The following is a 27,217-nucleotide window of genomic DNA, read 5'->3' on the forward strand; positions in this document are numbered from 1 at the left end:
GTAGCTTTTCTGTTATTTGCGGGGATGTTTGCCAGGAGGGAGATTAGTGGGGAGGGACGAATGGACAAGGGAACACAGAGGGAGCAGTCACTGCAGAAAGCAGAGTGTGGGGGAGAAATAAAGATGTGTTTGGTGGTAGGATCCTGTTGAAGATGGCCAGAATTGCGGAGAATGATTGTTGAATGCAGAGGCTCATGGGGTGATAGGCGAAGATGAGAAGAACTCCATTCCTGTTAAGGCGGTGGTAAGATGGGGGTGAGCACAGATATCTGGGAAATGGAGGAGATGCAGGTGAGGACAGCATCATTGGTAGAGGACGGGAAACCCTGTAGTTTGAAGAAGGAAGATATTTCTGATGCAAACAACAGGAATTCTGCAGATGCTGGAAATTCAAGCAACACACATCAAAGTTGCTGGTGAACGCAGCAGGCCAGGCAGCATCTATAGGAAGAGGCGCAGTCGACGTTTCAGGCCGAGACCCTTCGTCACGAAGGGTCTCGGCCTGAAACGTCGACTGCGCCTCTTCCTATAGATGCTGCCTGGCCTGCTGCGTTCACCAGCAACTTTGAGATATTTCTGATGTCCTGGAAAGGGAAGTCTCATACTGGGAACGGATACAGTGGATCTCAGGAAAAAGAATAGCATCTTACAGGAGAAATGGTAAGAAGAGGTATAGTCAAGATAGCCATAAGGATTAATAGATTTATAAAAGATGTTGATAAACAGTTTGTCTCCAGAGACAGAGACAGAGAGACTAAGAGGGAGTGGGGTGTCAGAAATGGACCAAATGAATTTAAGGGCAGCTTGGTAGTTGGAAGCAAAGTTTATGAAATTGTTGAGCTCAGCATGGCTGCATGAAGCAGCACCAATGCAGTTGTCAATGTAGCGCAGGAAAAGTTGGGGAGCATTACCAGGGATGGCTTGGAATATGAACTGTTCCACATAGCCGATGAAAAGTCAGGCATAGCTGGAGCTCATGCAGATGCCCATGGCTACTCCTTGAGGTTGGAGAAAGTGGGAGAAATTGAAGAAGAAATTGTTGAGGGTGAGGACCAGTTCTGCTAGACGGAGGAGGGCAGTGGCAGAGGAGTACCGGTTGGAACTTTTGTTGAGAAAGAAGCAGAGAGCTTTAAGAACTTCTTGATAGAGGACAGAAGTCTATAGGGACTGGGCATCCATAGTAAAAATGAGGCAGTTGTTGAGGAGATCGAGAGCACATAAGGTTTCGCAGATGTAGGTGGGAAGGGACTAAAGCAAGTAGGATAGAACTTCTGTTGCCTTCGTCGCCAAGCCTACTTCTTTTGCAAGAATTCCCCACCCCTCACTAATGACTCCTCCTGTCTCCATCCCTCCTCCTCTTATTGGACACTGCGCTCTGGTTGTCTGCGTGCTCTAGATCTTTTCATCTCTAATTGCTGAGGAGACATCAACTTGCTCAACATCAGCACTCCTATGCAGACTCGAAGTCAGTGGAGCAGGAGCAGGCAGAGACAATAGTCTTACCCAAACAGTCAGGTTTGTGGGTCTTGGGTAGGAGGTAGAAATGAGCACACAGGGTAAGGGAATTATGAGTATGGTGGCAGTGAATGGGAGTGCTCCAGAGTTCATGAGGTGAGTGATGGTGTTGGAGACAATTTTCTGGCAGTCTGTAATGGGGTCCTTTACAAGGTCTAGGTAAGAAGAGGTGTTTGAGAGTTGCTCCCTGGCCTCAGCAAGGTAGCGGTCAGTCTGCCAGACTACTGCAGCACCACCTTTATCTGCGGGTTTGATAGTAAGGTTGGGATTGGTGCAGAGAGGGTGGAGAGCAGTGCATTCAGAGGGGGTAAGCTCAAGAAGGCAAGAGGAGTGCTGAAGTTGAGCAAGTTGATGTCTCCTCAGCAATTAGAGATGAAAAGATCTAGAGCGAGCGCGCGCGCGCACACACACACACACACACACACACACACACACACACACAGTGGTGTTCAATAAGAGGAGGAGGGATGGAGACAGGAGGAGTCATTGGTCAGGGGTGGGGAATTCTTGCAAAAGAAGTAGGCTCGGAGACGAAGGCGACAGAAGACCTCAGCTTTATGGTGGCCTCAGAACTCACTGAGGTGCATCTTAAAACAAGTGCCTCAGAAAATTATATGTATTAGTAGTGATCTTCCAAAGTTCCCTGGTTTCTTAAAAGATGCAGCCAAATTGAAAAATAATAAATGTAGTAAGTCAGTTCATGAAAGAAGGGAGACAAAGCAGGAAATCATAGGCCATTACAATATATTGCAGCTATTTGCAATATACATTAATGATTTAGATGAAGGGATTAAAAGTAACATTAACAAATTTGCAGATGACACAAAGCTGGGTGGCAGTGTGAAATGTGAGGAGGATGTTATGAGAACGCAGGGTGACTTGGACAGGTTGGATGAGTGGGCAGATGCATGGCAGATGCAGTTTATCCACTTTGGTGGCAAGAACAGGAAGGCAGATTATCTGAATGGTGTCAAGTTAGGAAAAGGGGAAGTACAACGAGATCTAGGTGTCCTTGTTCATCAGTCACTGAAAGTAAGCATGCAGGTACAGCAGGCAGTGAAGAAAGCTAATGGCATGTTGGCCTTCATAACAAGGGCAGTTGAGTATAGGAGCAAAGAGGTCCTTCTGCAGTTGTACAGGGCCCTGGTGAGACCACACCTGGAGTATTGTGTACAGTTTTGGTCTCCAAATTTGAGGAAGGACATTCTAGCTATTGAGGGAGTGCAGCGTAGGTTTATGAGGTTAATTCCCGGGATGGCGGGACTGTCATATGTTGAAAGATTGGAGCAAATGGGGTTGTATACACTGGAATTTAGAAGGATGAGAGGGGATCTGATTGAAACATATAAGATTATTAAGGGATTGGACATGCTTGAGGCAGGAAACATGTCCCCGATGTTGGGGGAGTCCAGAACCAGAGGCCACAGTTTAAGAATAAGGGGTAGACAATTTAGAATAGAGTTGAGGAAAAACTTTTTCAACACAGAGGTTTGTGGTTCTGTGGAATGCTCTGCCTCAGAAGGCAGTGGAGGCCAATTCTCTGGATTCTTTCAAAAAAGAGTTAGAGCTCTTAAAGATAGCAGAGTGAAGAGATACGGGGAGAAGGCAGGAAAAGGGTACTGATTGTGATCACAGTGAATGGTGGTGCTGGCTTGAAGGGCTGAATGGCCTACTCCTGCACCTATTGTCTATTGTCTATTGCCATTTGGCCTGATAGCTGCCCTTTGGCTAATGTTCATGAACATTCTGCTACTCTGCTTCTATTAAAATCATGACACTATAAAATATACTCAGTGGCCACTTTGATAAGTACACCTGTACACCTTGTTAATGCAAATATCTAATCAGCTAATCATGTAGCAACAACTCAATGTATAAATCTGTGTAGATATCGTTAAGTGGTTCAGTTGTTCTTCAGACCAAATATCAGAATGGGGAAGAAATGTGATCTAAGTGAGTTTAAAAGTGGAATGATTGTTGGTGCCAGAAGAGGTGGTTTGAGTATCTCAGAAAGTGCTGATCTCCTGGGTTTATCATGCACAACAGTTTCTAGGGTTTACAGAGAATGATGCAAAAAAAAAAGAATCATTCAGTGAGTTGCCGTTCTATGGGTGAAAATGCCTTGCTAATGAGAGAAATCAGTGGAGAATCATCATCATCATCATCATCAGGTGCCATGCCCAGACTGAGCTTTGACTACTATGGCCCACACATTCCTGTTTCGGGTCAAGTGGGGCATAGCTAAACTGAAACAAGCTGATGGGAAGGCATCTGTATTTCAAGTAACCACGTGTTACAACAGTGGTGTGCGGAAGAACATCTCTGAATGCACACCACATTGAAGAACCTTGAAATAGATGGGCTACAGCAGCAGAAGACCACAGCAGGTTCTACTCCTGTACCTAATAAACTGGCCACTGATTATAGTGCCAACATTGTTTTCTGAAAAGTGATCACGTTTGACAACTTCTGTCAGAATTTATTGATATTGCAAGGTGGATAAATCTTTTGAATTTGAGAATGTAGTTAAAAGCATAATATTTCATATTCATAGTCATACTTTATTGATCCTGGGGGAAACTGGTTTTCATTACAGTTGCACCATAAATAGTAGTAATAGAACCATAAATAGTTAAATAGTAGTATGTAAATTATGCCAGTAAATTATGAAATAAGTCCAGGACCAGCCTATTGGCTCAGGGAGTCTGACCCTCCAAGGGAGGAGTTGTAAAGTTTGATGGCCACAGGCAGGAATGACTTCCTATGATGCTCTGTGCTGCATCTCGGTGGAATGAGTCTCTGGCTGAATGTACTCCTGTGCCCACCCAGTACATTATGTAGTGGATGGGAGACATTGACCAAGATGGCATGCAACTTAGACAGCATCCTCTTTTCAGACACCACCGTGAGAGAGTCCAGTTCCATCCCCACAGCATCACTGGCCTTACGGATGAGTTTGTTGATTCTGTTGGTGTCTGCTACCCTCAGCCTGTTGCCCCAGCACACAACAGCAAACATGATAGCGCTGGCCACCACAGACTCGTAGAACTTCCTCAGCATCGTCCGGCAGATGTTAAAGGACCTCAGTCTCCTCAGGAAATAGAGACAGCTCTGACCCTTCTTGTAGACAGCCTCAGTGTTCTTTGACCAGTCCAGTTTATTGTCAATTCATATCCCCAGGTATTTGTAATCCTCCACCATGTCCACAGTGACCCCTTGGATGGAACCAGGTGTCACCGGTGCCTTATCCCTCCTCAGGTCTACCACCAGCTCCTTAGTCTTTTTCACATTAAGCTGCAGATAATTCTGCTCACACCATGTGACAAAGTTTCCTACCGTAGCCCTGTACTCAGCCTCATCTCCCTTACTGATGCATCCAACTATGGCGGAGTCATCTGAAAACTTCTGAAGATGACAAGACTCTGTGCAGTAGTTGAAGTCCGAGGTGTAAATGGTGAAGAGAAAGGGAGACAAGACAGTCTCTTGTCTCTAAGTGACTACAGAATTCTGATGTACAGAAGGATTTGAGTTTCTTTGCACATGAAACACAAGAAGGTAACATGAATGTGACCAAAGTAATTAGTAAGGCAAATGGAAATGTTGGCTTTAATTGCAAAAGAAAACGATGATGCAAGTGCAAATGCCTTCCTCCATCTGTATAGGGTGCTGGTGAGATCACACGTGGAACACTACACAATTTTTATGGTTTCATTATTTAAGCAGGATTTGCTTGCTTTAGCAAAAGTTCATAGTTTGATTCCTGGGATGACTAAACTGATTTATAAAGAAATGTTCAGCGGAATGGGCCAAAATCGAATAAAGTTAAGAAAGATGAAATATCATTGAAAGTACATAGCAGGGTAGAGACAGTGACGAGTTTTCTGTTGATGCAGAGATCTAGAACTGGAGGGCATAGTTTCACATTTATCAAAAATGACTGAGAATTCCTCCTCCAAAACCCAATAAATCTTAGAAATTACCTGCCAGAGAGAGCTGTTGATCTGAATAATTCATTATATTCAAAACTGTTTTAGTCTACAGGGAGAGAAGGTTTATGGAAACAGACACAAAAGTTGAGCTGAGACCAAGATTGGATCACCAAAAATCTAAATGAATAGCAGGCATGCTTAAGGAATCAGATGGCTTACTCCTGTCAATATTTCTTATGTAATTAGGTCTTTCTGTTTATATAAGCACATTCTTCCCCCTCTGTGAGAATGAGGGAATTGGTGTGAGACTGTGACAATAACCTCTGGTAGACTTGAAACTCGTCAAGGATTGATGTAGGGGCTCAGTCAGAAGGCACTGGTGCTGAAATGATGACTGTAGGGATTGAAATGGCAGCAGAAATGGGGAGGTAAGTGGTGAAAGCAGAAGCAGACACTGTTGCATATTGAAAGAAAGGAATTCTGTTATTAGAATAAAATAGCCTGAAAGACTAGCTTGGCATTGAACAGACTACTGATACTATATTATCCGCAGATGCTGTAGTGCATTTGGAGGCTATTGTGCAGGCTGTTGTCCAGGCTATTGTGACCAAATGGTATGATCCTTGGGTAAAAATATGCATGTTCTTCGCCTTCATTCCAGAAAGGAATTGTGAATATTAACAAACAGTTAAATTGCCTCCAGTAAAATAATCTAGCTTCCTTAAATGTATTCAATGTATTCCTGCAATACGACTATTTGAGCTTTTTCAAATGATGATTGTACTTCTCCCATTTAAGTCTCATTCTGAATCAACCTTTTTATTCTTCACTTGCAACATCATCCCGTTTTACCTTTTAATCTTTCACAGCCTTTATCCCATTACAGATCTTGTGGTATGTTCTCTTCTACTTTTCCTCCATTTATTTTGATGTTAAAACCATTCATTTTAAACTTTACCCACAATAAAAGAACATTGATCTGAAATGTTATCTCTCTTGCTTTCTTCAGTAGTCGCTGTCAGATCTGAGTGTTTCCAATATTTTTTGATTTTATCTTGAAATAAATCCATTGTAATATCTTCCATTGTGCACTTAAAACCTGTTATTTCAATTATAGTTTTGTTCAGTTAAACTATTAGTTTACTAACTGAACAATTATTTGATACCTGTAAGAAATTGGATTAATATTAAATTGTGTATTAAGTACTTAAATCATTTCAAACTATGCAAAATTAGAATTGATAATTAAAGCACAAATTTACTTTCTAACCTGGTAACTGAATTATTAAATATTTGACTTTTCCAGGTGGAAATGCTTGAGCGTAAATATGGAGGACGTTTCATAACCAGACATGCAGCCCGAACTATTCAGACAGCATTCCGCCAGTATCAAATGAACAAAAACTTTGAAAGACTAAGAAGTTCTATGTCTGAGAATCGCATGTCCAGGCGCATTGTGTTGTCCAATATGAGAATGCAGTTTTCTTTTGAAGGACCTGAGAAAGTCCACAGCTCATTTTTTGAGGGAAAACAGGTGTCTATGACCGATGATGCAGGAAAATTAGGAGCTATTGTTCCGTCAGATTGTGGAGATCTTGGAGATCCAGCAGTGATCAAGTCTCCAGCTACAAACAATGATTTTGCTGATGCAATAACTGAACTTGAGGATGCTTTCTCAAGACAAGTAAAATCACTGGCAGAATCAATTGATGATGCACTAAACTGTCGTACCTTGCACACTGATGATGGGCATCCTACTGATCAGGGCAAACGTTACAAAGAAAACATGCAAAAAGAGGAAGAATTGGACAGTGTATCTTATGCTAAGTCTGTGCATGATGCTGAGCGCAGAAAATTGGATGAAATGTCTGCTTCATACAGTGATGTAACTCTGTACATCGATGAGGAAGAGCTCTCTCCGCCACTTCCTTTGTCATTACAGTCTGCAGACAGGCCATCCAGCACAGAATCAGATTTACGACTCCGTTCAGTGAATTCTGCTCAGGAATACTGGTCTATGACCCACAGGGATGATAAACTAGACACTGATACAAGCTGCAGAAGCACTCCTTCCTTGGAGTGTCAGGAGCCAAGGCTTCGTGTTGACCACCTCCCTTTACTAACAATTGAGCCACCCAGTGATAGTTCAGTAGATTTAAGTGACCGTTCAGAAAGAGGATCGCTAAAGAGACAAAATGCATATGAGCAAAATCCCAATAGCCAACGTGGAAGTCCCAAACATATATCTCACTCAGTTCCTACAAGAGTGCACCATCGTGATGAAGAACCTGCTCGGCATCGACCACGGCAGATTGATAGTCATCTTGCTATCAATGGCTCAGCAAATCGGCAAAGCAAATCAGAGTCTGATTTTTCTGATGGGGACAATGACAGTATTAATAGCACTTCGAATTCCAATGATACAATAAACTGTAGCTCAGAATCCTCTTCGAGAGATAGTTTACGAGAACAAACTTTGAGCAAGCAAACATATCACAAGGAAACACGAAACAGCTGGGATTCCCCTGCATTTAGCAATGATATCATTAGGAAACGCCACTACCGAATTGGTCTAAACCTCTTCAATAAGTATGTTGCTTTTACTAATCCTTCTATCTCAAATTTTATTTGCATTCTGGTGTTGGTCTTTGGACTTTAAAGCTAGCACTCTGTTATTCTTTGATTGAACTACCGATTTTCAAGAGGCTTGACCCAGGCCTAAACAGTGAATCTGTTGAAATTTTTTCATTACTTAATTATGAAGCAGGTAATGTTTAAATTGGTGAACCCTTATATTGTGTTATCGTAATATTATCCTGATAAAGCAGGTACTTGCGTTCAAATAGAACATTATAATTTCTGAAAATTTGCTCAGAAGTGTCCCTTAGTCAAAGTGACCTGACCAGTATTGTAGTAATTCGTTCAACTCTTCTACACTTGTAGTTAATTCTAGGTTCTTGTTGCTATTTTTTTTCTCCTCATTCCTCAACACCTAGTAAAACAACAGTAAACTAATACATGAGGTAGGAGTGTCCAGGCCCAAGGGTTCCCAAGAGAAATGACAAAGCTGCAAGTTATGTGACCTTACAGCTGAGGTTAGTGTTGACAGCATTCTGATTTGGTACAGGACTTTCTTTACCTGAAATGAACAAAACTGAAACTTTTACTTTGTATGCCAGTTTCCCTTTGACACCAAAGGAGAGTATCGGAACATGGCCAGGAATCTCATGGCCAGCTGTGCTTTCCCCAAAATTTGCCCCTTCCCGTTAAACTGGTTGCTCTGTTGTACCTCAAGGCCCACGATGCCAGCCCGATCCAGAAGCCAGACTGGGTCAGGTTTAAGGGATCAGTAGCTCATAAACCTGATCCATGTCAAGCCTAATTCAGTGTTCTGGGCCCCTGAGTTGGATCCAGTTGTTGACCCAGGAATAAAAAATAATTGGGCACAGGTCATTTAGTATGACACAGGTACAATACAGTTAGATACTTTGTGTATTGTTTTGTGTTAGGGTATTGATGAGCACAAGCTTGTTATCCTGTCAGCATGCAGGTATATAACACTTGTGGGCAAAGATCTTTCAATAAAAACTGGTACCAGAAATTTCAACGAGCTCTTTTAAAAAAGAAATGGTTAATGCACAAAGGACTGTGATACTCTTTGATTTCACATCCCTGTTGACACGTTGCCCTCAGGACATGAACTTGAGGGAATCCTAGACAAAGTTGATTATGTAAGATATAGTGGATAAACTTTAACTTCAATGCAAGAGGCTTGACAATTAAGGCAAATGAACTCAGAGCAGGACAGGGACACAGTAGTCATAACAGAATCATGGCTGAGGGAAGGGCAGGACTGGCAGCTCAATATTCCATGATAAGCCACAAGAATGACAGAGGTACAGAGAAGAGGGGTCGTTACCATCTTGATGAAAGAGGACATAATAATAGACCTCTTCTGAGAATATACTCAGGGTAATCATCCAGTGAGGGCATCTGGTCAAACTTAGAAATAGGAAGATGTTGTTCACTCTGATGGGATTGTATTATAGCCCACCCCCCAATTATCAGTGGGAGTTGGAGAAGCAGATATGTAGAGAGATTGCAGCTATTTGTAAAGATAATAGGGTGGCATTAGTGAGAGATTTTAAGTTCCCTAATATTGACTGGATCAACCATGGCATGAAAGGCTTTGACAGAGTGGAATTTGTGAAATGTGTCTAGGAAAGCTTCCTTGATCAATATATAAGGGAATCTATTGAAGGTAATGCAACAGTAGATCTCCTGCTGGGGAATGAGGTAGAGCAACTTGCAGAAGTGTCTTTTAGCAAGTACTTTGGGTCCAGTGAGAAAATATTGAAAATTAAGGATATGGAGGAAATGACTGGTATTGTCTTGCACCATACACCAATAAGCAGGGAGGAGGTATTGGAAGCCTTAAAGTGAATTAAAGATAGAACATAGAATAGTACAGCACAGTACACTGTATGATACCTATATATCCCTGGGGCCTGACCTGGTGCATTCTTGGATTTTGTGGTAAGATAGAGAAGAAATTGCAGAGGTCCTTCAGAGATTTTTGTTTAATTTCTGGCCACAGATGAGGTTGCAGAGGACTAGGGAGTGTCTAACGTGCTCTGAAAGGTTAGGTTTATGGGATACGGGTGGGGTGGAGTGGGGGATAGCAGTTTGGATTCAGTGGTGTTGGTGCTGGGACATTTGTTGTTTCTGATTTATATAAATGAAAATGTCAAAGGTATGGGTAATAATTTTGCAGATGATACTTAAATAGGTAGTAAAAGTTATGAAAAATTACACATATTGACCAGCTAGGTATGTGGGCTGAGTTTTGGCAAGTGTCTTTCAATCAAGGTAAATGTGAAGTATATCATTTTGGGATCTCAAACCAGGGTAGGACTTGTACAATGAACGTTAGGACCCTGAGGCGTGTTACGGATTGGAAGGACCTAGGAGTGCACGTGCATAATTCACTGAAAGCAGCATCACAGTGTGGTGATAAAGGGACTTGGCATGCTGGCCTTCATCGATCGGGACATTGGGTATAGGAGTTGTGAAGTTATATCACAGTTATATAAGACGTTGATGAGGCCCAGGGAATATTCTGTGCCGTTTTAATTACCCTTTTAAAGGAAAGATGTTAGCAAACTAGAAAGATTTCAGAGAAGACTTACTAAGGTATTGCCTGGACTTGGAGGCCTGAGTTACAAAGAGAGGTTCTTTTGACTAGGACTTTATTTCCTAGAACACAGGAGATTGACTGATGGTCGAATATAAGTGTATAATATCATGAGAAGCATTGGCATTCTGAAACCACATAGTCTTTTTCCCAGGGAGGGGGTGCTTCTGCATCCCTCCAGTATTGGCTGACCAGAATTAAATGCTAGATGTGGCCAAACCAGGGCTTAAGAAGCTGAAAAATAACTTACTGAGTCTTGAACTCTATGTTTCAAACTAATAAAGTATTGCATAAACCTTTAGTACCTAATCAACTTGTGCAGCCACCTTCGTGGAGCTATGGATTTGGACCCCAAGATCCCTCTACATCACTGCTGTTAAGGGTCCTGCCATTAACAATGTACAGTCCACTTATATTTATTCTCCTAAAGTGCAACACCTACACTTGGCTGAAATAAACTACACCTGATGTTTTTACACTCACATCCATAAATGATCTCCATCTGCTGCGTCCTTGGAATTGTCTGCACAACCCACAATGCCACCAATTTTTGTATCATCTGCGAACTTCCCTACCTGCCTATGGTGCAATAATAACAGGGTTGTCATGAGAGGGGATTTTAATATCCCCAATATTGATTGGCATCTCTGTAGAGTAAGGGAGATGGGGTGGGGAGGTTTCCTGCAACAGTATGTAGATGAGCCGAAAAGAGGAGAGGGTGTACTTGATCTGGTATTGGGAAATGAACCTGATCAGGTGTCCGGTCTCTCAGTGGGAGAGCATTTTGGAGACAGTGATCATAATTCTATCTCCTTTACCATAGCATTGGAGAGGGATAGGAACAGAGTTAGGAAAGCATTTAATTGGAGTAAGGGGAAATGTGAAACTATCAGGCAGGTACTTGGAAGCATAATTTGGGAACAGATGTTCTCAGAAATGTATGGAAGAAATGTGGCAAATATTCAGGGGATATTTGCATAGTGTTCTGCACAGGTACATTCCAATGAGACAGGGAAAGGATGGTAGGGTACAGGAACCATGGTGTACAAAGGCAGTTGAAAATCGAGTCAAGAAGAAAAGAAAAGCTTACGAAAGTTTCAAAAAACTGGGTAATGATAGAGATCTAGGAAATTATAGGGCTAGCAGCAAAGAGCTTAAGAATGAAATTAGGAGAGCCAGAAGGGGCCATGAGAAGGCCTTGGTAAACAGGATTAAGGAATGCCCCAAGGCATTCACATTATGTGAAGAGGATAAGACGTGAGAGAATAGGACCAATCAAGTGTGACAGTGGAAAAGTGTGTATGGAACCAGAAGGGGTACAGAGGTACTTAATGAATACTTTACTGCAGTATTCACAATGGAAAAGAACCCTGGCAATTATAGGGATGACTTACAGTGGACTGATAAGCTTGAGCATATAGACATTAAGAAAGAGGATGTGCTAGAGCTTTTGGAAAACATCAAGTTGGATAAGTCACCGGCACCAGACAAGATGTACCCCAGGCTACTGTGGGAGGTGAGGGAGGAGATTGCTGAGCTCTGGCAATGATCTTTGCATCATCAATGGGGACGGGAGAGGTTCTGGAGGATTGGACAGTTGCAGATATTGTTCCCTTATTCAAGAAGGGGAGTAGAGATAGCCCAGGAAATTATAAGCCAGTGAGTCTTACTTCAGTGGTTGGTAAGCTGATGGAGAAGATCCTGAGAGACAAGATTTATGAACATTAGAGGCATAATATGATTAGGAATAGTCGGCATGGTTTTGTCAGAGGCAGGCCGTGCCTTACGAGCCTGATTGAATTTATTGAGGATGTGACTAAACACATTGATGAAGGTAGAGCAATAGATGTAGTGTATATGGATTTCAGCAAGGCATTTGATAAGGTACCCCATGCAAGGCTTATTGAGAAAGTAAGGAGGCATGGGATCTAAGGGGACATTGCTTTATGGATCCAGAACTGGCTTGCACACAGAAGGCAAAGAGTGGTTGTAGATTGGTCATATTCTGCATGGAGGTTGGTGACCAGTGGGGTGCCTCAGGGATCTGTTCTGGGACCCCTTCTCTTCATGATTTTCATAAATGACCTGGATGAGTAAGTGGAGGGATAGGTTAGTAAATTTGCTGATGACACAAAGGTTGGGGGTGTTGTGATAGTGTGGAGGGCTGTCAGAGATTACAGCGGGACATCGATAGGATGCAAAACTGTGTTGAGAAGTGGCAGATGGAATTCAACCCAGATAAGTGTGAGGTGGTTCATTTTGGTAGGTCAAATATGATGGCAGAATATAGTATTAATGGTAAGACCTTGGCAGTGTGGAGGATCAGAAGGATCTTGGGGTCCAAGTCCATAGGACACTCAAACTTCTGCGCAGGTTGACTGTGTGATTAAGACGGCATATGGTGTATTGGCCTTCATCAACCGTGGGATTGAGTTCAAGAGCTGAGAGGTAATGTTACAGCTATATAGGAGCCTGGTCAGACCCCACTTGGAATACTGTGCTCAGTTCTGGTCACCTCACTACAGGAAGGATGTGGAAACTATAGAAAGGGTGCAGAGGAGATTTACAAGGATGTTGCCTGGATTGGGGAGCATGCCTTATGAGAATACGTTGAGTGAACTTGACCTTTTCTCCTTGGAGCGACGTAGGATGAGAGGTAACCTGATAGAGGCGTATAAGATGATGAGAGGCATTGATTGTGTGAATAGTGAGATGCTGTTTCCCAGGGCTGAAATGGCTAACATGAGAGGACACAGTTTTAAGGTGCTTGGAAGTAGGTACAGAAGAGATGTCAGGGTAAGTTTCTTTACACAGAGAGTGGTGAGTGTGTGGAATGGGCTGCCGGAGATGGTGGTGGACACGGATACGATAGGATCTTTTAAGAGGCTCCTGGATAGGTACACGGAGCTTAGAAAAATAGAGGGCTATGGGTAACCCGAAGTAATTTCTAAAGTCAGTACACGTTCGGAACAGCATTGTGGGCCGAAGGGCCTGTATTGTGCTGTAGGTTTTCTATGTTCTATTCTATATTACAATCCAAGTCATTAATACATATCACAGATGGCTAGTACATAACAGACTCTGTATTAGTATGCAAGAGAGTGCAAATGCTGGAACCTGAGGTAACGCACAAAATGCTGGAGGAACGCAGCAGGTCAGACAGCCTCTTTAGAGGAAACTGGAAACGTGACGTTTTGGTATAGATGCTGCCTGATCCACTAAAATCCTCCTGTGTTTTTAATGTGAATCCTGTACTAAGTTTTGATTCCTTCTCATTTCCTTATATTATTTCATGCTATGTCCATAGCTATTGGAAACATTTAGGCCCATTGGGGCTATGCAGCTCCAAGAATCTTTAGTTATATGGAGGGACACTTGTGTTCCTGTACACAATGGGATGTGGAAGAGCCTCCTGTATCTATTTGCTCAGGGGCCCAGTACTACTTGTTCTGCCGTTGGGTGTGGAATGTGTCGTATTTTTAAGAATTGCAGATCCCTAGGCTATAGACAGCTGTAAATATTCTTATAATTATTCTTGATTGAGAATTAAAAGTTACACATTTCCTTTTAGGTGGATCTACTGCTTAAAAGCCAGCAGTTTTCAGAACTAATGGCCTTTTACCTAGTTAGCAAATCAGAATGTCTGGTCTTAAAGCACAGCAGAAGTTTTGGCTCTCAGTCAGCTAATTGCTAGACCCAGAACATCTATGGTCCATCAGCAGAGGAAAACTCATCTACTGATTTCTCCGGTAGTAACCTGGATAAACTAGCAGGCCAATCGAATTCAAGGGCAAGAACTAATTAGTCAGAAGTCTGAGTACAACTTTTTAATTTGGATTTAGTTAAATTTAACTGTATTTAGATTTATTTCTGTTTTCAAATGTTTTTATAGTCATAGTCATACTTTATTGATCCCAAGGGAAATTGGTTTTCGTTACAGTTGCACCATAAATAATTAAATAGTTATATGTAAATTATGCCAGGAAATAAGTCCAGGACCAGCCTATTGGCTCAGGGTGTCTGACTCTCCAAGGGAGGAGTTGTAAAGTTTGATGGCCACAGGCAGGAATGACTTCCTATGACGCTCTTGTGTTGCATCTCGGTGGAATGAGTCTCTGCCTGAATGTACTCCTGTGCCCAACCAGTCCATTATGTAGTGGATGGGAGAAATTATCCAAGATGGCATGCAACTTGGACAATATCCTCTTTTCAGACACCACCGTGAGAGAGTCCAGTTCCATCCCCACAACATCACTGGCCTTACGAATGAGTTTGTTGATTCTGTTGGTGTCTGCTACCCTCAGCCTGCTGCCCCAGCACACAACAGCAAACATGATAGCACTGGCCACCACAGACTCATAGAACATCCTCAGCATCATCCGGCAGATGTTAAAGGACCTCAGTCTCCTCAGGAAATAGAGACGGCTCTGACCCTTCTTGTAGACAGCCTCAGTGTTCTTTGACCAGTCCAGTTTATTGTCAATACGTATCCCCAGGTATTTGTAATCCTCCACCATGTCCACACTGACCCCCTGGCTGGAAACAGGGGTCACCAGTGCCTTAGCCCTCCTCAGGTCTACCACCAGCTTCTTAGTCTTTTTCACATTAAGCTGCAGATAATTCTGCTCACACCATGTGACAAAGTAGCCCTGTACTCAGCCTCATCTCCCTTGCTGATGCATCCAACTATGGCAGAGTCATCAGAAAACTATTGTGAAGCAACATCAGCTTAACCACAACAGACAATGTCCTAAGTACAATGCTTCTTTTTTCTTTTCTTTCTTATAACAACATAATGAAAGTCAAATGAATGTATGTATAGTAAACAAGCAAAAAGCAAAGGAAACCCTACCAGCCCGTCTCCTTTCCCCTTTCCAGCCCTCCCCTCCCGTATGTGCTGTTTGGGTCCTACTGCCCCCCACACTTAGTTCAGCTGTCAATCTCTTCTAAATACAACAGTAATGGTTGCCAGATTTTTTCAAACTCCTTGAGTCTGTTCTTGATAATGTATCTTATCCTCTCTAGATGCAGAGTATCCATTAATGCAGCCTGCCATTGTCTGAGTGATGAAGTTTCCTCCTTTTTCCAGAACATCCGTATAAGTTTCTTTCCATTAAGTATGCCACAGGTCAGGAGTTGTTGATGGGTAGCCTGGAATTTATTTGACCTCGCAGAAGTTCCAAAAATTAATAAAATGGGGCCTGGTATTATCTGAACCTTTAATACCTTCGATAAGACCTCAAGTATTTGCTTCCAATACTCTTGTATCTTGGGACATAAAGCATAACTATGTAACAAATTTGCCTCTGAGGACTTGCATTTCTCACACATTGGGAACTCCTCTGAGAATATTTTATGATTCCTTACTTTTGAGTAATGATAGTCTATGTAGGATTTTAAATTGTATTAAATAATGCCTGGCATTGATGGGACAGGAGTTAACATACTCCAAAGCCTCATTCCATATAACCTCCTCTATCTCTATACCCAACTCCTTTTCCCACTCTTTTTTAATATTATCCATTGTTGTATGACACCTGTTTTGTATGGCATCATACAGAAAGGCAATGATGTGTTCTGCCCCTAAACATGATCTTAAATGATTATCTAATTTACCAGGTTCTGCTGTCTCAAACCAGAAAGATGTGATCTTATATAGTGTCTTAGCTGGAGATACCTGAAAAAATTACTCTTTTGCAATGCGAATTTGTCCTGGAGCTGCCGAAATAACACAAAAGTCCCTTGTATGTATAACTCTCCAATCCTGCGTATCCCTAATTCTCGCCCTGCATCAAAGGCCCCATCTATACATGAGGGGATAAAAGAAGGGTTCGCTGATATAGGTAGAAGAAAAAATAATGTTCTGAGTTTCAAATGCTTGCCCATTTGTCTCCACATCTGAATGGTGCTATGGATAATGGGATTGCCTCTGTAACAGGCTCTATTTAACCGAATAGGGGACATAATGACTGCCCCTATGGAATATGGTAGACAATCCTCACGCTCCATCTCCAACCATCCGAGAAGTACAACTGTATCATCTATCCAGTATGCTATATGTCTAATGTTAGCAGCCCAGTAATAAAAAATAAAGTTGGGTAGTGCCAGCCCCTGACTAGTCTTATTCTTGCAGAGATGTTCTTTCCTAATTCGATGGGCTTCATAATTCCATATAAAAGGTAGAATTATGGAATCTAATCCTTTAAAAAAAGGTTTTGGTAAGATAGAGGGGCAGATTCTGAAATAGATAGAGCAGCTGGGGAAGAAAGATCATCTTGACTGTATTTACTCTACCCACTAAAGAAATTGGGAGTGTCTTCCAAAGTTCTATTTTCTTTTTAATCTTTTCAATTAGAGGGATAAAATTTGCTTCAAATAGACAACTATACTTTTTGGTTATTACATTTCCAAGGTAAGTAAACTTCTCAAGGGTTATTTTGAATGGAAATTGTTTAAGCCCCTCCTGTTCTTCTACTCGGACCGGGAATATGTTTAGATTTATTTTCAAGTGTGTTAATTTTGCTAAACTATTTAAAATTGCAATATGACTTTTGCTTAGTAATAGTTTCTTTTTAAAATGTTTTTGAACGTGAAAGATATTCACAAACATTACAGATGATGCATTAAACCAAGGCAGCCTCTACACTCATGGGTGCACATGAAAGATCCTGTGACACTGTTTAGATGGTGAGCTGGGTAGCTGGCCACTATTCTTGCTGATATCTGTCAGCACAACTGAACTAAAAACAAGTTTAGTCACCATTATATTTTAATTTTACAGAGCGTGCAGTGCTTAACGTGCTTGCTGCTTTTCCTGAATTATCGCACTAATTATACTTAAGAAGTACTTCATAGTCTGTAACTTGCTTTGGGAAAGCAAAGCTGTTAGAAAATCCAAACACGAGAAAATCTGCAGATGCTGGAAATTCGAGCAACACACACAAAATGCTGGTGAAACGCAGCAGGCCAAGCAGCATCTATAAGAAGTACAGTCAACATTTTGGGTCGAGACCCTTCGTCAGGACTAACAGAAAAAAGAGATAGTAAGAGATTTGAGAGGGGGGAGGGGGAGACCCGAAATGATAGGAGAGGACAGGAGGGGGAGGGATGAAGCCAAGAGCTGGGAAGTTGATTGGCAAAAGGGATACAAGGCTGGAGAAGGGGGCGTATCATGGGACGGAAGTCTTTGGAAGATAGGAAGGGGGAGGGGAGCACCAGAGGAAGATGGAGAACAGGCAAGTAATTAATGTGAGAGGGAAAGAGAGAGAGAAAATAAATAAATAGGGATGGGGAGGAGGGCAATTAACATTTTTTTTCTCTCTTTCCCTCTCACATTAACTCCTTGCCTGTCCTCCATCGTCCTCTGGTGCTCCCCTCCCCCTTTCTTTCTTCCAAGGCCTTCCGTTCCATGATACTCCCCCTTCTCCAGCCTTGTATCCCTTTTGCCAATCAACTTCCCAGCTCTTGGCTTCATCCCTCCCCCTCCTGTCTTCTCCTATCATTTCGGGTCTCCCCCTTCCCCTCCTAGTTTCAAATCTCTTACTATCTCTTTTTTCCATTAGTCCTGACGAAGGGTCTCGACCCGAAACGTCGACTGTACTTCTTCCTATAGATGCTGCCTGGCCTGCTGCATTCCACCAGTATTTTGTGTGGGCTGTTAGAAAATCATAATCTTCCTTCCTAATAGTCCTGCAGAGGAGAATATTTTGAATATTTAGATTACTCCATTCCCCTGTGAATCAAATGAAGCTCATTATAATACACTCAATGAAATTATTTTCTATCTATTGGAAAACCCAAACTGTTTAATTGAGGCATTATACCCCTTAAGGCACTGTGCTGGAAGAATAGGTTTGTAAAAAAAATGCTAGGCTTTTTAATTCTTTCGAGATACATTGGTTAACATCCAAATAGAATTATTCACACTGTGAGGGAGTACCTATGAAAGTGAATAAACTGTCTATGTTTATCCTGGAGTCCTGATAAAGGGTCACAGCCGAAAACATCGACTATTTATTCATTTCCTTGGATGCTGTCTGACCTACTGAGTTCCTTCAGCATTTTGTATTTGTTACTCTGTATTTCCAGCATCTGCATAATCTCTTGTGTTTATCATTCATGTTGTGAATTTTTATACTGGAAATTTGCTCTTTAATTTCCTCGTGAAGATATATATAGGTGATTAACTTTTATATTTTCTATTTGAAAGTTCCCTCTCAATAGTTTTCAATAGGTACATTTAATGTCAGGGAAATGTGTACAATATACATCCTGAAATTCTTGTTCTTCGCAAACATCCATGAAAACAGAGGAGTACCCCAAAGAATGAATGACAGTTAAATGTTAGAACCCCAAAGCCCCTCCAACTCCCCCTCCCACGCATAAGCAGCAGCAAAGCACAGCCCCCCTACCACCAGCAAAAAAGCATCGGCACCCCCCACTGAGCACTCAAGCATGCAGCAAAGCATCAGTAAAGACACAGACTTGCAGTCCCCCAAAGACTATTCATTCAGCCAGTGTTCAACATAACACAGGCTCTCTCCCTAATAAGGAAAAAAAAGGTGTCCCCATTTCACAGTGAGAGGGGAGACATAATAAAACAACTTGCTGATCCATGGTGTTAATAGTCTGTAGCATCACTTTTTCCGAGTTCTGTGCCCAAAGAACTCGGATCTCTGGGCACACAGCCAGCATCCAGCTCATTGCTTTCGATCTTCTGTGTACTCCCACGACTCTTCAGGTGGCAGCACCGGCCTCGAATCAGCCCATCTCCAGAGCCACGAAAACCTGGCACCCTGAAGGCCCGCTAGTCTTCAAGGGCGCATCCTTAGGCATATCGAAAAACAGCTGGTTGTGAGGCCCTGAGAGTGGGTCCCATTTCCGCAAAGAAACGAGGTCAGCAAATAACTCCAGGTCAGGGTCTTCAAAAGAACCTTGAAAGGGAAAAAAAGAGATATCAAAGATAGAAATAGAGCTGTTTCCAATGATGCAAGCAAAGGAGTGGCTGTTAGGCGCCATCCTCCTAAGCTCCTTATTTGGTATGTGCATTTTCCTACAGAGTGAAGTGTTCCGTTTGCAATCCATGTGGGACTAAATAAGAAATAGATTTAATTGTATAAGGCATGAAGAACAAATCCTTTTATCAGGATAACATGCAATTAATGTCTTTTACACAAATTATGGTTAGATCTGTGAGGCAACACTTAGTTTAGTTATGAAAGCATAAAGTAAGAATAGTTTGTATTAGGAATTGTGTATTGTAAAATTGAGGCTCCTTTAAATGTCAAAAAATAGCATGTACTGGTACAGGACTGTTAAGCAACTATGTACCATATATCATTGTATTTACTTTTCTCCCAGTAACTTGCTAATTGACATTTAAAGACATCTCTTCATTCCTTCATTTAAATGCACAAGCAATTAAACATACAGTCTGAGTAACACACATAAAAGTTGCTGGTGAACGCAGCAGGCCAGGCAGCATCTCTAGGAAAAGGTGCAGTCGACGTTTCAGGATGATTTTAAGTTCCCTGGCCCCCACCGCTTTATTTTCACCATGGATGTCCAGTCCCCATCAGGAAGGTCTCAAAGCTCTACGCTTTTTTTTGGATTCCAGACCTAATCAGTTCCCCTCTACCACCACTCTGCTCCGTCTAGCGGAATTAGTCCTTACTCTCAATAATTTCTCCTTTGGCTCCTCCCACTTCCTCCAAACTAAAGGTGTAGCTATGGGCACCCGTATGGGTCCTAGCTATGCCTGCCTTTTTGTTGACTTTGTGGAACAATCTATGTTCCATGCCTATTCTGGTATCTGTCCCCCACTTTTCCTTTGCTACATCGACGACTGCATTGGCGCTGCTTCCTGCACGCATGCAGAGCTCATTGACTTTATTAACTTTGCCTTCAACTTTCACCCTGCCCTCAAGTTTACCTGGTCCATTTCTGACATCTCCCTCCCCTTTCTAGATCTTTCTGTCTCTGTCTCTGGAGACAGCTTATCCACTGATGTCTACTATAAGCCTACTGACTCTCACAGCTATCTGGACTATTCCTCATCTCACCTTGTCTCTTGCAAAAATGCCATCCCCTTCTCGCATTTCCTCCGTCTCCGCCGCATCTGCTGTCAGGATGAGGCTTTTCATTCTAGGACAAGGGAGATGTCTTCCTTTTTCAAAGAAAGGGGCTTCCCTTCCTCCACTATCAACTCTGCTCTTAAACGCATCTCCCCCATTTCACGTACATCTGCTCTCACTCCATCCTCCCGCCACCCCACTAGGAATAGGGTTCCCCTGGTCCTCACCTACCACTCCACCAGCCTCCGGGTCCAACATATTATTCTCCGTAACTTCCGCCACCTCCAACGGGATCCCACCACTAAGCACATCTTTCCCTCCCCCCCCCACCGCATTCCGCAGGGATTGCTCCCTATGCAACTCCCTTGTCCATTTGTCCCCCCCATCCCTCCCCACTGATCTCCCTCCTGGCATGTATCCGTGTAAGTGGAACAAGTGCTACACATGCCCTTACACTTCCTCCCTTACCACCATTCAGGGCCCCAAACAGTCCTTCCCGGTGAGGCAACACTTCACCTGTGAGTCGGCTGGGGTGATATACTGCGTCCGGTGCTCCCGATGTGGCCTTTTATATATTGGCGAGATCCGACGCAGACTGGGAGACCGCTTTGCTGAACACCTACGCTCTGTCCGCCAGAGAAAGCAGGATCTCCCCGTGGCCACACATTTTAATTCCACATCCCATTCCCATTCTGACATGTCTATCCACGGCCTCCTCTACTGTAAAGATGAAGCCGCACTCAGGTTGGAGGAACACCACCTTATATTCCATCTGGGTAGCCTCCAGCCTGATGGCATGAACATCGACTTCTCTAACTTCGCTAATGCCCCACCTCCCCCTCGTACCCCATCAGTTTCTTATTTTTATACACACATTCTTTCTCTCACTCTCCTTTTTCTCCCTCTGTCCCTCGAATATACCCCTTGCCCATCCCCTGGGTCTCCCCCCCCCTTGTCTTTCTTCCCGGATCTCCTGTCCCATGATCCTCTCATATCCCTTTTGCCAATCACCTGTCCAGCTCTTGGCTCCATCCCTCCCCCTCCTGTCTTCTCCTATCATTTTGGATCTCCCCCTCCCCCTCCAACTTTCAAATCCCTTACTCACTCTTCCTTCAGTTAGGCCTGACGAAGGGTCTCGGCCTGAAATGTCAACTGCACCTCTTCCTAGAGATGCTGCCTGGCCTGCTGCGTTCACCAGCAACTCTTATGTGTGTTGCATGAATTTCCAGCATCTGCAGAATTCCTGTTGTATACAGTCTGTGAGTGTCTGGTTTGCTTTGTACCCACCATTTTTATATTACAATGCAACGTCTATTTTTATTTACTTATAGATCTATAAATATTTTGACACTATGAAATTTTAATGACTTTTATTTTAGGAGATGAAAAATTTATTAGGAACTCCAAAACTACATGGAACTGAAGTATGTGTATTAACTGCTATATGTTGACCTGAGAATTTATCAGGTGATACTTCTATTAGACATACAAGGCAATGAGGAATGTCTAGTGTCCAAGATGATTAACCTGCAACCACCACAACCATCTTCCTTTGTTGGGTATCAGGTTTTCCCACTGATCCCTATTGATTCCAGTTTAGCCAAAGCTTCTTAATGTTAGTTATTGAAATGCTGTCATGAAGCCAAGGGCAGTTACTCTCACTTTATCTCTGGAGTTCAGCTCTTTAGTCCATGTTTGGACTAAGGCTGTAATCAAATCAGGAGCTGAATGACTTTGGTGGAACCAAAGTGAGCTTCTGTGAGCAGTTTATTGCAAAGTAAGTGCCACTTGAAAGCACCATCAATTATCCCTTCCATTGCTGTGATGATCAAGATTACACTAACAGGGCAGTAAATGGTTGATTTGGATTTGTCCTGCAATTTGTGAACAGGACATACCTGGGCAATTTTTCATGTTATCTTGAGCACAAAAATAACCCAACAGAAGTTGATTTTTATTTGTTGTATATTAGGAAGAAATTTTGTGAATGCCACCACTGAGATAGAGGGAAATCATCAACAGCCTGCATTCTATGTTATTTTGCTGGATCAACATGTTACCCTGTGTGACATGTCCATTTATCTTATTACAAGCCTGTCATCTTGTGGTTTCTTGTATGAGCATTCCACCATAGGCATGCTTGCTTGCTGTTAACATGCACACACATCTGTACTCAGGCACTATATGGAGTTTTTACCCCATATGCCCATGTACCTGTGCACATCTATACCCATGCGGTAGAGCCTGGTTTTTGGTAGTGTTTGGGCCTCCTCATCACTGAATCAAGTCCTTGCTCATGGGATAGTAACTAGCTACCCCATGTTTAAAAAAAAGTCTATTTCCAGTACATCTTCCATTTCACAATGAGGTTCAGGAACTAGAATGTCAAGAACCTCATGAACAAATATAACAACAGATCTGAACAGCATGTGCTGTCATATCTCAGGAACTCAGATACTTTGGCATCAACTTCATCACAATGAATGAGGCACAACAAGCGGGAGATGGACATTTTAAAGAATAATGTAGTGAATACACCACTTTTGACAAACTGGAAAGGAAGGAGTCTTTTCTCTTTCCCTCTTTTCTTTTTTCCATTTCCCATTCTAGCTCTCCTCTTACACTTTTGCTTACCTGCCCATCACCTCACTCTGATGCTCCTGCTCCTTCTGTTCCTCCTATGGTTCCCCGCTCCATGCCAACCAGATTCCTTCTTCAGCCCTTTGCCTTTCCCACCTATCACCTTCGTGCTTCCCACTTCATCTCCCCATCCACACACTTTTCCCCTCACCTGGCTTCACCTATCACTTGCCGGTTTTTACTCTCCCCCCTTCCTTTCCAGACCTAATGAAGGATCATGACCAAAAACGTTAACTGTTTATTCCCCTCCCTAGATGCTGCCTGACCTGCTGAGTTCCTCCAGCATTTTGTGTGTTGCTCTGGATTTTCAGCATCTAAGGGATCTCTTGTATTCTTGGAGTGATCTTTATTATCAGGAATAAGCTAGACTGGAATCTCAGGGATTTGCTCTGCAGAATTAGTGAGTGCCTTATGACTCTCTAGCTCACAGTGGCCCATGACACAAGTACTCCACAAAGCTGCCTCTTCTATGACAGTACCTCACAAAAGCAAACTGTCAAGTCCTAGTCTACAGGGAGAACACAGAGACCCTGTGTAAACAACAGGCATCCTCACAAATTGCCCAAATTCCTGACCTGTACCTGTGAACAAACCTATGGTTCCTACCATGGCCTCATTAGCTACTACAGAACCTACAAAGTTGGAAGTGGAAGTATGGAAGGATTCCTTGTTGTTACTCCATCGTAGTGCAGATATGGGAGTTGGGATTAGATACTTTTTCATAATTCTCACTTTGTTTTCACAAATGATGAACTCGTAGATTTTTATTTTACTATTTTCTCAAGACCACTCAGAATTTCAACTTCTGTAAATTTCCCTTCACCTTTGTAGTCGGGACAGGAGTTTGGTGCAAGTGGACAGTTGGTGATATGTTTTTTCTTCATTACTATAACCTTTACCATTTTTTGCTGAAGTACTTGCGTCAATTGTCCTTGCAGCTATCAGAACTGCAATAATTCTCCAGCTATGACCTGGCCAATGTCCTATTTAAATTAAATTCATTTTGTATTCATTGTACTGATAATTAAAATCAAGAATGTAATTTGTTTTTTACAGTTTTTTTTTATCCCTGCGCTCCAGCTTTTAAAGATAAATATAGTTGCCTTTTAAAGATAAATATAGTTGCCTTTGTGGAAAATTTCCTCTGTAAATCCAGTGTGGGTGATTATGATCTGTCTTCATATTTTAAAGGAAATGTTGATGTTGCTTTTTATCAAATATCTCTGAAATCTGTTCATTTAACAATTCCTGTCTTCTCCTTGCTGATCAATGCAATGAGGCGTACATCGTAATTCTGGTGAAACCAACTTCTACTAATATTTCATTAATGTACTGTTATAGCTTGTGGGCTTAAGAAATCATGAGTATCCAAGGTTCAATTTTCACTTTTGAATGAATTTGATGATTTCAGTTGAAAAGGGAGTTGAGAATAGCAGCCTATGCTGCATGCATATGATATAAGAGGGATATTTCTCAGATTACCCAGGCTTTCAGCCTGAGCTTATTATCGAGTAATACTTGTTGGTTGGTTCTGGTATCTAAAAGCAAGGTGTTGATTGATGGCTTTAGTATAAATCTTACAATATCTTTTCAGCTCAGGCTTTAGATTTGCCTGGATTTTGCACAGACAGTAATAGTGAAGCTAACGGTGCTTCCTGTGATTATGGATTACATTGGTGAGCAACTTCTCAAGTATGGTCATTCATAGTTAAATGCAGAAATCGGAAGCTGCAGTCTGATCTGCCCCATTTGTAGATTGTGTTATTACAGCTTCGTAATGATAAATCTAGCATTGAAATACATGGATGGATGTGAAGTTACATTACTTTCACAATAAATATGCCATTATAGCTGGGGGTGATCTAATCAAATGTAATGAAATTTTAGAGTCAGGCCCTTTGGTCCAATTTATCCAATTTATCCATACGCATCTAAGTTAATCCCATTTGCCTATGTTTCTCCTATATCCCTCTGAAGCTATTAACCCCATGATAATTAATAATTATTGTCAGCAACCCTCTATGAAACTTAAAAGTTATATTTTCTAAGTGCTGAGTCTCATTTCTTTGGAATTTAATTATGCAAAGATTGAATAAGGTTCAATATCCCTCAACTCCTTTGTTTTTCTATCCTTTTAATTTTACTTACCATACATCAGTTAATAATTTGGATTTACTAGTTTAAGTTTTCAAGATTCACAATGTTATAGCCCAAAACAATAATCATCTTCAAAGTTCAAGCTGTGCATTTCTTCTTTAAATGTGTAATACCAGGTTTATTTTTATGCGCTATGATGGGCATATTTTCAAAAATTATCCTTAACATCAGGTTTATATGCCATTTTTGTTGGGATCAATTCCTTTTGTGGATTGATTCTGCTTTAACTTTCCATGAAAGATTTACTTTTCTGGATTACTTCAACAACATCATTTTAAGCAACATACATCAAAGTTGCTGGTGAACGCAGCAGGCCAAGCAGCATCTATAGGAAGAGGCGCAGTCGACGTTTCAGGCCGAGACCCTTCGTCAGGACTAACTGAAGGAAGAGTGAGTAAGGGATTTGAAAGCTGGAGGGGGAGGGGGAGATGCAAAATGATAGGAGAAGACAGGAGGGGGAGGGATAGAGCCGAGAGCTGGACAGGTGATAGGCAAAAGGGGATACGAGAGGATCATGGGACAGGAGGTCCGGGAAGAAAGACGGGGGGGGGTGACCCAGAGGATGGGCAAGAGGTATATTCAGAGGGACAGAGGGAGAAAAAGGAGAGTGAGAGAAAGAATGTGTGCATAAAAATGAGTAACAGCTGGGGTACGAGGGGGAGGTGGGGCCTAGCGGAAGTTAGAGAAGTCAATGTTCATGCCATCAGGTTGGAGGCTACCCAGACGGAATATAAGGTGTTGTTCCTCCAACCTGAGTGTGGCTTCATCTTTACAGTAGAGGAGGCCGTGGATAGACATGTCAGAACATCATTTTAAGATGTTTAAAAAATCTGTCGGTACTCAAAATCAGCAGATCCAGATGGCAGACTTGGTCATGTGTGCTATTCCTCTTTAAGAAAATGGAAATGGGGAAGGCACACCGGTCTACAAGTACGATTGAAATACAGAGGCTTCAGAACCCCACTCCCGACGTTCTTGCTGGAAAATGTAGCCTCTGGAAAATAAAACTGAAGACCACAGAGCAGTACCAGATTGCAGTACCAGAGGGACATCAGGGACTGCTGTATTCTCAGCTTCATAAAAACATTGCTAACATTTGCCATTGTGGACACAATGCTGCAGCATGATGGCTTCACCATTCTTCACAAAGACAGAACAACTGGAGATGGAGTAAGCTTTGTGATTAACTCATCATGGTGCACAGACGTGGCAGTTCTGTCTCAGTCCTGATCACCCAACCTAGAACGTCGAGCAGTCAAATGTCATCCATTTATTTGCCAAGGGAGTTTTTCGCCATCATCCTGGTAGCAGTGTACATACCACCTCGGGCCAACATCAGGCAGGCACTGGAAGAGCTGAGCACCATGATCAGCAGTCACCAGACAGCACACCCTGATGCCTTCCCTATTATTTGCAGGAGATTTCAACCAATCCAGCTTGAAGAAGTCTTAGAACAACTACCCACCAACATACTGTATCACCTGATCACTGTTAAATCACCATCAAGAATGCTTACCGTGCAATCCGTGTTCACATTTTGGAAAATTCGATCACCTGCCTGAACTTCTACTCCCAGAGTATGGGCAGATGAAAGACCACAGCACCACTGGTGAGGATCAAGAAGGTATGGCCAAGGGAGGCAGAGGAATGTTTACAGGACTGCTTTGAGACAGTGGACTGAACAATGTTCAGGGATTCATCATTGAATC

General features: G+C 42.3%; 1 protein-coding gene across 5 annotated transcripts in view; it reads left to right on the plus strand.

Moving 5' to 3' along the window:
* The window catches only part of iqsec1b (IQ motif and Sec7 domain ArfGEF 1b), a 518,432-nt gene that overhangs the window by 438,965 nt on the left and 52,250 nt on the right, over positions 1 to 27,217 (plus strand). For all 5 annotated transcript variants that reach the window (XM_063068138.1, XM_063068134.1, XM_063068137.1 and 2 more), the window contains one exon: positions 6,751 to 8,033. In XM_063068138.1, coding sequence (XP_062924208.1) covers positions 6,751 to 8,033 — 1,283 coding nt within the window. The remainder of the gene's footprint in view (positions 1 to 6,750; positions 8,034 to 27,217) is intronic.

This window comes from Mobula hypostoma, chromosome 15 (genome assembly GCF_963921235.1).
Source record: "Mobula hypostoma chromosome 15, sMobHyp1.1, whole genome shotgun sequence".
NCBI classification, from domain to species: Eukaryota; Metazoa; Chordata; class Chondrichthyes; order Myliobatiformes; family Myliobatidae; genus Mobula; species Mobula hypostoma.